The sequence below is a fragment of the Bradysia coprophila genome, unplaced genomic scaffold, assembly GCF_014529535.1.
Source record: "Bradysia coprophila strain Holo2 unplaced genomic scaffold, BU_Bcop_v1 contig_297, whole genome shotgun sequence".
Taxonomy (NCBI): Eukaryota; Metazoa; Arthropoda; class Insecta; order Diptera; family Sciaridae; genus Bradysia; species Bradysia coprophila.
In genome coordinates this window covers 3,079,430-3,090,334 of record NW_023503555.1, presented here as the reverse complement: position 1 = coordinate 3,090,334, position 10,905 = coordinate 3,079,430, and the positions used below count along the sequence as shown (strand labels likewise).

The 10,905-nt window shown below is 36.3% G+C and overlaps 2 protein-coding genes and 1 long non-coding RNA gene across 8 annotated transcripts in view; 2 read left to right on the top strand and 1 right to left on the bottom strand.

Moving 5' to 3' along the window:
• Positions 1–10,905, top strand: part of LOC119078891 — a 30,074-nt gene that overhangs the window by 2,565 nt on the left and 16,604 nt on the right. Inside the window, exon 2 of the long non-coding RNA XR_005088081.1 lies at positions 6,526–6,527. This is a non-coding gene — a long non-coding RNA (uncharacterized LOC119078891). The remainder of the gene's footprint in view (positions 1–6,525; positions 6,528–10,905) is intronic.
• The window catches only part of LOC119078887 (opioid-binding protein/cell adhesion molecule), a 111,336-nt gene that overhangs the window by 90,672 nt on the left and 9,759 nt on the right, over positions 1–10,905 (bottom strand). The gene's annotated exons all lie outside the window — the stretch shown is intronic.
• LOC119078889 (zinc metalloproteinase nas-13-like) lies at positions 2,047–3,486 on the top strand. The gene is made up of 3 exons (XM_037186620.1): positions 2,047–2,260; positions 2,320–2,895; positions 2,946–3,486. Exons 1-3 carry the CDS (start codon positions 2,240–2,242, stop codon positions 2,979–2,981), a joined length of 633 nt encoding a protein of 210 aa, XP_037042515.1. The 5' UTR covers positions 2,047–2,239; the 3' UTR covers positions 2,982–3,486.

Genomic DNA, 10,905 nt, shown 5'->3' with positions numbered 1-10,905 from the left:
TGCAGCGAAAAATGTGTTCCCGTAAGGTAATGCTAACTGCCATCGCCGTACGATTTGCACCAAATTCATTAATAAATAATTAATTCAACAAGCGATATCGAAGTTATCATTATTTCATGCGTCCTTAATGCAACATTAATACGTATCCTATGATATGAGCTCAAATCGCATCACTAACGATTGAAGTTTCTTTAGCTATATTATAAAAAGTGATCTATGACACACACGTCTCGGTATGGAATGAAAATTCGATGTTTTTCGTCACCGAAACTACAGAGTGTGCAAACGATGATTACCATGAAAAATTGAAATTGTTGTAGAGTGATTTTTTTGCTTGTGTTGTTGTGGTTTCGCCTCATTATGTTCCTCAGGCGCAGTAACCGTCATTTGTCACTCGTGGTGAAAGCGGAATTTTTTAGGACTAGTCGTAGGCTTGTCCTAACGATGCGAAGCCTCCTTATTTATTCTTAAATAGAGTACTAGAGTCTACAAACGACAATTTGTTCACAATATCTAACATTTAATTCTTTTCATGTGTCGGGGAAGCACCGGTTTTGCAGAAATTTTCTCGGATTTTCGGCCCCTTACATGAAAAATTGTGGACGGTTGATTTTAGGCACTTTCGCTTGTTCTTTCGGGCTACAACCCGAATATTATACATGCTTTCGAGTTCCCTAGGGTCGAAAGTGGCTTATTGCATCACTAGGCAAAACAAGAGAATTGGTGTCCGAGCTATATAAAATCCATAACAAACTTTGGCATAAAAATGAAAAGTCACTTTTTAATATGATTGTTAATATTAGGTGAAGCCGAAAAGTTCACACCAAGAGTTGAAACTGGTAGTATCCGTGTGAAGTTTGTTGATCCGAGGCAAAGCCGAGGTTAACACACAAACGAAAACGTGACTTTTCAACTTTCACCCCAAGTTTTGTAATGAATTTTACATGACTAGGGATAAAAAGATGAAAAGTAGAGTTTTTGTGTGAATTTTGTTGATCCGAGGCGAAGCCGAGGTCAATAAACACACGAAAACGAGACTTTTCATCTTTTATCCCGAGTTATGTAATGGATTTTACATGCTGAGGGCGTCGAAAGACGAAAAGTACGGTTTTCGACGCATGTAGCATGTAAAATACTATTACGAAACTTAAACCAATTTTCTTGTTTTACCCGAGTGTGTAATATGCCACTTTCGACCCTAGGCAAAACAAAAGCATGTAAATAAGTATTACAGTATATTGTTGGTTCAATTTAGAAATATGAATTCTTTTCACTCCAGCTGAATTCACTAGAAACACAGACTCGAGCAATTTCGAGCAAATAATATGCCTTGAACAGTTTCAATTCCAACATTATAATACTCGTGCATATTATTGGTTTCATAAGCTACAGTTTCATGGCAAATGTTCGATAAACTAAAATCGATAATGCAAATTTGTGACTAATAATATTTAAAACATGACAAATGTCGGTTAGACTCGCACGATTTTATTTACTCAATAAATTTTACTGAAAGAACCGAAAACTTCGCGAAGGTTACAATGACTAGACTGCAAAAGAATAACAAATAATGTCTGTACATAAGCGCTTTTTTTAAAATTAATATTACATAAGTGTTGTTCATCAAATACATCAAATACGAAGGGTACATAAGTGTAACCCCAATGTTTTGAGGGTTATGAGAAGGGTCTTTCGAAAAACTAGAGAAAACTTTTCGTAAACGACGAACCAAAAAATTTTTATTTGAAAAATGTCTTTTTGTGACGGTTAGTACATAACTCTCCTCATCTCTTTTCAACTACAGGAGTCCCGAAATGCAATCATGGAATCGTGTGAGCATTGCGTTTCGCTTTGTTTTTTATTATCTTTTCATCAAAATGATACCAGCAAGAGCAAGAAAATTATGGGATTCTTGTCAGACTGTTTACCGTAATTTTTTTATTAAAATATTTATTCCAGCGATACCGATAAAACACATTGGTGTTTCTGTTTGTTCAATTTTTTACCGTATAATTAGTATAAATAGTCAAGTACGACAAGTTCAAAGAAGATTCCTACTTAGATTAGAGTTAAGTCAAGAAACATGTTGCTATAACTGTACAACATCGCAATTTGTTTTGCATTATATACGAACAGCTTTGCTGCGACCGAGGAAAATATTTACCTGACAAATGGCGACTTTAAGCTAGCAGAAAAACTTCCTCCTGTTCTGCCCAATGCAACGATTTTTGCTCCACCTATGGACGACACACATCCCTCGGTAAGACCATCAATAAGTATAATTTTTAACGAAAAATTAGTCAATGGAAATTCATTTAGAGAAAAAGAGTGAAACGAAACGTTTGGAAACATGGACAGTGGCCTAACGCCCGCGTTCCATATACATTAGATCCGACATTCGACAACAATCAGAGAGCTGAAGTTGCAAAAGCATTCAAAAACTATCACTCAAAAACTTGCGTTAAATTTGTGCCGAAGAAAGCTACCGACAAAGATTACGTTCAAATATTACGTGACGATAATGCGTGCGGTGTTGCTGAAATGTGTAAAAAAGGTGGATCTCAATATGCCAAGTTTGGTGGTGGTTGCATTGGTTCGGGGGTAATGACACACGAGTTAGGACATACACTGTGCTTCGGTCATGAGCAAACCCGGCCTGATCGTGATAATTACATATCATGGGATGCCAGCAAATGCAAACCTCATAACAAGGACAATGCTAACGATTTTACGACCCTTGACCTGTTATATGATTATGTGAGTCTGCAGCATTACGAGGGAGAGTGTTACAACGGTTGCATTATACCGAAACTTCCGGGAGTGACAAAATTTGGATCTGGTGGCGAATTGTCGGTGTGGATGCAGAAAAAATTAATATTTTTTACAATTGTGGAGGTAACTGGACTCATTTTGACACATCACCATAACTTGTTTGTACTTTTCAGGATGCTATTCGTATCGATTTAGACCAATATCCCTAATAACCAATGATAATCTGGTTGCTGGCGGGACGGACATTTATGGTGACACTTTGTATCCTTGTCGTGGCTATTATAATGGGGATATTGTGCCCGGCAAAGGAAATGTCAAGTATCCCTCTTGTCATGTTTCATATAATGGCGGAGAGTACAGGCTTGACGACAATTTCGAAATCCTTACCAATCCGAAAAATGTTAACATAAACTGGAAAAAACGCCCGAATGATGGCTCATTTCCAGCGAATGCCATACGGAGTGGTAGAACGGCAGAAAGAGAACCGCTATATATTGGACGGTGTACGTTGCATTTCGACGGGAAGTCTACAACGCTAATTGGGAAAATTCATAGAAGTGCTTCGAAGGGTCTGTACGTTCCTTATGGAGGACGGGAATACATCTGCAACGATTATGATATTTTAGTGTGCGATTAACCTATCGGATTGTTGTAATCACAGTCGCGATGAAAATAAATTCTGTGAAAAAATTCAAATTTCGTGTCATAATTAACGGCAAACGTTTTCTTCTCTTCCCACTACAACACTTTTGACCTTGTTGGAGTAAAAAATTAGCATTCCGATTGATAACATATACCTATATAGCTAATTGAATGATGTTAACTTATGACGTATATAGTTAGCTGATTAATAATAATGAGAGCACATTCAAGTTTTCATTTTGTAGAAATAGGCATAAACTTGCAATTCGAGGTCCAGCTTCCATACTGTTTTGTTTCTTCTAAGAATATGTTGAGAGGCTGAAGTTTCAATTAGGATTGTGCGGGAAAACCGGGGAAACATAGGTATGTAGTGGATGTTTTATGAGGAGGTAAAAACTATCCACATGTGTACAATGTCAAAGATCGATAAGGATTGACTTTAAAATGATTAACTAAACGGTAGACGGTCAGGCGAGAACGTGTGTTCCATCGATGTCCTAGGTATTACTTTTACTGCACACATTTTGAGTATTTCTACATATTGTTTTGCACGCGTAATGACACTTTAGTATCTAACTTGTTTTTGTTGTTAATCTCCATTTCTTTTATTTCGTATGTCGTGTCGTACACGTCAGAGAGAGCTTTTTTCTCCTTTGTTATGATCTGTCAGTTTTTTATACGTCCGAGAGAGCTTTTTTCTCCTTTGTTTTAATCTGTCAGTTTTTATATTTTACGATTTAGTATGGAGATGAGAACTAAAATTGAGATATCTTTGCTGTTTTAAGTGGTTCTTCATTTTTTTTTGGACCCAAATGTTTTAAAATGTGTTTGGAATCGATTGGCATTAACAGATTGAGTGAAAATATTTTTTTCTATTTTATTATTTTGTTAATGCCAATCGATTCCAAACACATTTTAAAACGTTTGGGTCAAAAAAAATATGAAAAACCACTTAAAACAGCAAAGAGAATTTGAGTTTTCATTTCCATACTAAATCGCAAAATAGAAAAACTGACAGATCGTAACAAAGGAGAAAAAAGCTCTCTCTGAAATATAAATTTATACGACTCATGGCATGGATTTATGTCGAGATTTATGCAGTACTGTTATCAAGCTGGGCTTTTCGGGAACTTTTTTGTAATATCTGTTCCCTGAAAATCGGTTGTCTGGGTAAATTTTAGCAAAATCTATGAACATCTTAGAAAATGATGTAAGATTATATCAAATTTAAGAAATCTTTGCTAAAATAGACTCTGTAAGCGAATATATTAGAAACGCAGCCAGCCCTACAATTATATAAAATATCATCTTCTTCTATAGATCCTGTCAATTATTTACTGAGCGTAAAGCGACTCCTGTATATTTCTTTCGTTAATATGAATTACTTTACTACTTTGTAAAATTTTGCGGAACGTTCCAAGGTTCTGAAAGAACTTTGGAATGTTCAGTCCTTGTACCTCTACTTATAAAATATTGCTTGGGATTTAAAAAAAAATATGACAAGGAGGAGCCAAGGATCATTTAACGATTGTGTGATCCATTCGCGTATTTATTTTTGTTCGATGTTTAAAACGTCACTTTGACAGATGGAATAGACCGAATTTTGACACATTGGAAGGAGTGATAAATGCGGCAAAGTTGAGTGTCGTCTCACATAATTTTGGCATGCAACTAGCTCAAAATCAGTGTTACCAACACAGGTCTTGTAGCCTACGTTTTTCTTCTAAGGGTCGTATATGTCTCTTCTATATGTCCTTTTAGTCGCAACAGTATTTTTAGTAAAAAAAATTAAAAATTTTGATGGTAAGAGGACTTGCGTCAGTAGGCAGTAGGCTCTGCAAGTGAACGACACGAAAAATTCTTGCTCCATCAAAATATTATAAAAAAATTGAATTTATTGATGGAAATTGAGCCTTAATTGTTTGAATTTACAAATACAAAACAACATTATGGGACAGGCGTCTGGTGGAATGTCTGACAATCCGGATCATGTTTGTTTCTGCCCAGTTAAAGAAAATGACAAGAATGCGCAAAACATAGACACGAAAAATTGGACATTATGCAAGGGATGTAACAAGTATTTTCATCAATTATGTACTTTAATGCGTGAAGAAAAAAATAACAAGGAGAGTTGGTATTGCATAGACTGCGAGTGTCAGGAGTTGTCTGGTTTATGTTTGACTGAGGATGGGAATGGTAAATTAGGCCGACGACGTATTGGTAGGAAGTGTAAAGAGAGGCCTAAAGATAGTACTGGGGTATACTTAGAAGAGGATGATGTAGATAGAGTATCATGTGATGTGTGCGGATTTTTGGCTAAAAATAGTCGTGGTCTGAGCATTCACATGAGGGTGCATAAGCGTGTTAGTGTTGAGGATGTGGTTTGCTCTGTCCCTGTAGATAGTGAAAGTGGTTGTGCTGACTCTTCTGTGAAAACTGATATTTCGACGGTTTTGCAAGAGTTTGGATTGCTGCTTAATCAGTGTAGGTTATCGGTTCCTTTGACACGTGTGATACAAAAGTCTGTTAGAACTGTTGTATGTCAGGAACTAACTAGGGTGATTCAGGATTTAGTGATGAAGAATGACGTTGATTCTTGGATGAGGTTGATTGCGTTTCCGTTTATTGTTCTGGGTAGTAAGTCTAAGGGAACTGATGGGGTTAATGTGATTAGGTCTAATCTGAAGGTTTTCAAAGATTGTGTCAATGTTAATGATACGTTGAATAATGTTTTGGAAACTAAAGGGAATTCCTTTAGGATCAAGGAATCTGTGGATAAAGATAGTGTTGTTGTTAAGGCGGCTACTAGAAAAGTTAACGAGGGAGATATTAGTGGTGCGATTAGAGTTTTATGCTCTAACGAGTCTGTGGCTCCTCAGACGATTGAGACGGCAGTGAAGTTACGGGCTAAGCACCCTGAGGATACGGGTGGGATTTTTGAAGAAGTGAAAGTGGATATTGATTTAGGTTTGACGACGGTAGATGAGGTTATTAAGGCTATTAGAAGCTTTCCTTTGAGTTCGTCAGGAGGTGTTGGTGGGTTGCGGCCGAGGCATTTAAAAGATCTTATATCTTTTACTTGTGGCGATTCGGCGAGTCGTCTGCTTAAAGCTGTTTCTTCTTTGGTGGATGTGATTAGGTCGGGTAAGGTAGAAAAAGATGTTGCGAAAATTTTTTTTGGTGCTTCTTTGACTGCCCTCAATAAGGGAGAAGCAGATGTAAGACCAATAGCGGTTGGTCTTGTTTGGAGGCGTATGGCGGGAAAGATATCGAATTTTAAGGTTAGGGAATCTTTGGTTGAGAAGCTGAAACCAATTCAGTTTGGTTACGGTATTCAGGGAGGAGCGGAGGCTTTAGTTCATTCAGTGCGTAAGTTTTGTAAAGCTGATCATGATAGGCCGATGGCTCTTGTTAAGCTTGATTTTGAGAATGCGTTCAATATGCTGTTTAGGAAGTTTATGTTAGGTGAAGTGCGGGATGTTTGCCCTGAGCTGTTTCCTTTGCTGCAACAAGCGTATAGGCTCGTGTCGAATCTGTACTTTGTTGGTGATCCTCTATTGTCTCAGAGAGGATTTCAGCAGGGAGATCCGTTAGGTCCGCCAGGTTTTTGTATAGGTATCATGAAGATGACGCATGCTCTTTTGTCTCGGTTTAATGGTTGGTATTTGGATGACGGTACTATAGGTGATGAGTTGTCTGTAGTGTTAGATGATATTCAGAGAGTTTTGTCTTTTTGTGAGGTGTCAGGTTTGCGGCTTAATGCTAAGAAGTGCGAGGTTTTCTTTATCAATGCGACTGATGATGAAGAAGCTCGTATGTATGCTGAGATATCAGCTTTGTTGCCGGGCATTAAGAAGGTGGATGAGTCTACCCTTGAGTTGTTAGGCTCGCCGGTGTTTGAGACAGGTTTAGAGAGGATGTTTTCGTCTAAGGTTGAATCAATCAAATTGATGTGTGATCGATTAAAGTTGATGGACGTACATCCTGCTTTGTGTGTTTTTAGGAAATCTTTGAGCAGTTGTAGGTTCAGTTATTTGATGCGCGCTTCTAGAGCTTACTTGCTTCCGGATAAGCTGAGGTCTGTTGACGAAGTTTTTAGGTCAGCTTTGGAGTCGATTACTAATAATAGGGTAGAAGGCCTTTCTTGGGATCAAGCATCGCTTCCATTGTCTTTCGGAGGTATGGGTATTAGAAAAGTTGAGGATTTAGCAATACCGGCCTACTTGTCGTCAGTCTTTTCTTCATCAGATTTGTGTGGCGTGATTCTTCAAAGATTTGATTTACGAGTAATTGATGAACAGATTGTACAATTAATTAATGAAATTCCTCAAGAATTCGTTCCAGAAAACGATACTCTTAAAAAGGAACAAAAGAATTGGGACATCCCGAAGATCAAAAATCAATTTAATGAATTGTTTGAAAATGGTGACCTGAAAACTCGTGCCAGACTACTTGCATCATCGACTAAAGAATCTTCAAAGTGGTTGCAAGTGATCCCATCGAGTCAATTAGGATTACTACTGGATAACAATTCTGCTAGAATTGCTGTTGGTCTTCGATTAGGCACTCAAATATATGAGGAACATAAATGTCTTTGCGGTAAAACAGTCGAAAAAGATGGATTGCATGGTTTATCTTGTGTGAAATGCGCAGAAGGAAAATACGTTAGACATGATATTATGAATAACATATTCGCTTATGCTTTCTCTAGTGCAGGTGTTCCAAATATAGTACAGCCTCCAGGTATTTCAAGAGATGATGGTAAAAGACCTGACGGTATGACTTTGATACCATGGAGTCATGGAAGATCACTCTTGTGGGATGTTACCGTCCGGGATACCATGGCTGCATCATATATTAATGATTCATCAAAGAAAGCACGGTCCATTGCTGAAAAAGCAGAGAGACATAAGCATAACCATTACGTTTCTTTGAAACAAAACTATTTGCTAACCCCACTTGCTTTCGAGACTTTAGGTTGCATGGGCCCGGAAACGAAGAAATTTATTGATAAATTGGGCTCTTTAATGAAAAAGGCAACGGGTGAGGTAAAATCAAAAGAATACCTTCTGCAAAGAATTTCCATCGCAATTCAACGTGGTAACGCTGCTTGTATTTTGGGAACATTAGGGAAGAAGAAGATCGATGATATTTATTTACTGTAGTTTTTAATTTTTGAGAAAAGATCGATGTTTTACCGGCTGCGCCATAATTGTGAGCAGTCTTTTTTGTCGCATTTAAAATAAATATATAATGCAATGCATTAACGAAATCGTAAAAAAAAAAAAAAAAAAAAACTTGCGTCAAGGTTACATGCGGGCAGATTATCATCGAATGAAGGTAATTTTGTATTTTTTATCGACAGAGATATTAAATGATTTGGATCTATATCTAACGTGGAATAATACCAGTTGCTGTGGCAGTTTTATCAATAAATTGCAATATTAGTGTCTTTTTTAACATTGCTAATGAAGTGTCGTATCAATTTTCTGTGGGTAAGTACTTTCTTCAAAATCTATAAAATATTCAATACGGTCGGGTCGGTGCGGTGGTATGCTTGCCGTCCGTTAATGAGAGGTATAAATGAAAAGTAGGATTTAGTTTTGACATAATAATAATGAAAAGTTGTTAGCACCAAAAAGTTAGTTCGAATCGTATTTTAATTTACCTATCACAACCATTAAACGAAAGTTTTCGAGAATTCACGTTTTGAAATGTCGAAAATAAAATAATGAGATCGCATTACTATTACGTACGGTACCTGATGTATTCACTTCTCGAATATAATGGAAACAAAATGCAATGTTCTGATTGTGTACATTGAATTTGTTTCTTCTGTGTGACGATTGGTAAAAGTTCAATTTAAACATTATCATTGTCGTACTTTGATTAATTTTGTATTGAAATTGAGGGATATAATTCCATCAAATAATTTTAGGAATGAATTTCGTTCGCATCCACAGCTTGTTTATATTAGAAGGTTAAAACAGATTATACGAAACTGCAAATTAGATAAATAGATCCGTTTCGAAACGTTATATGCGCTTCGATTTTGTTCAATCCGTTGACTGCTAAAATACTAAAACTAAATAGTTCTGAATTGAATTGAGTGCTTGAATGGAAGGTTTTTTCCGTTTAGGTACGGCAGGAACATATATTTATCTTGATTTCATCATTAAATCTATCACTTCTTTTTTTCGAATGGCATTCATTTGTGTTTTTTATATGAAATCTTTTACTTCATTAAATTTATCATCAACTTGCTACTTGCTATATAAATACTACAACGACAGAGTAAAGTTAACCAGGCAGTAGTGCTGATTTCACTGAATAATCCTAGTAGCCCTATATTTTTTGCGAGCAAAATTTATGTCAGTGTTCATTTGAGTTCATTTTCATCCAGTGTATTAGGTCTCTTATTTGACTTTTCGAAAATGAACCGCTCCTGCCTGGTTTATTTTACTCTGCCGTGATACTACACGATTATTCAGAGCTCATACTTTATTTTTGTCGTTGTTATATACAGATGACTTGTCGTATCTCTGAAGTTAAATCTAAGTTAAATATTTGGAGGAACACCAAAATAATATTTTGCAACCAGCGCATTTGTGGGAATTTGGTGCGAATAATCTGTCTATCGACAAATACAGTCAGTGACGATTTGAAATTTCATTTCAATTATAATTCGCTAGACCTTTTCGTGTATAAAATTGTATTCTTAGAGCATTGTGTCAGTACCACTGTCGTCATGGCAGGGCCTATTTTTGGAAATTTATTTGGAAATTTTTACCAAAATTGCGAAAGTTCAAAAGTCGAATATTTTTATAATTTTGAACGGTTTTGGCATTTGCTGAGTTTAGTCTTGCATTTTATCCGGTTCTCAAAGTTTTTATTTGATTTTTGCTCAAATTAATCATGCTCGATGTCATTATATTTCGAAGAGTGTGTCAAGAACCAAACAAAAACATTGAAAACCGGCTAAAACGCAAGTTTGAGCTCAGAAAATACCAAAACCGTTCAAAATTATGAAAAATTCGACTTTTAAACTTTCGCAATTTGTAGAAATTTTTTAGAATTTTTTTTTTATTTTGGTAAAAATTTCCAAATAAATTTCCAAAAATAGGTCCTGCCGCCATGGCGTGTTGAGAAATGCAAAACGTACTTATTTTTCCCTCAAATCAGAGCAGTTGATCGAAATATTATGTCTTTCGATAAACTATGGCTTAAGCTTAAACGTTCAATGGCTTCTTTACAGTATTACTGTACGAATCCCTCGCTCTTAAAACTGTTGCCAACTTTTGAAAAAAATATATTTAAGAATGGGCGAAAGACATGCATGGTGGTCGTTAGTCAACTAAATGCATTTAACGAAAATTTCCTCTGAACTATACTTCTGGCTGTTCTCGCCGTCGACGATTCTGGCTTACCGGCAAACAAGTATATTTTAGTATACTTTGTTATATAGTTTGCATAAAAGTAAATTTCTAATGA

What these genes read in the sequence shown, in the direction of transcription:
- LOC119078889 (XM_037186620.1), top strand. Translation starts at nt 2,240, where the DNA reads ATGGACGACACACATCCCTCG. An exon ending in TGGACGACACACATCCCTCG is followed by an intron (nt 2,261 to 2,319) that starts GTAAGACCATCA and finishes AAATTCATTTAG; the next exon opens with AGAAAAAGAGTGAAACGAAA. An exon ending in TATTTTTTACAATTGTGGAG is followed by an intron (nt 2,896 to 2,945) that starts GTAACTGGACTC and finishes TGTACTTTTCAG; the next exon opens with GATGCTATTCGTATCGATTT.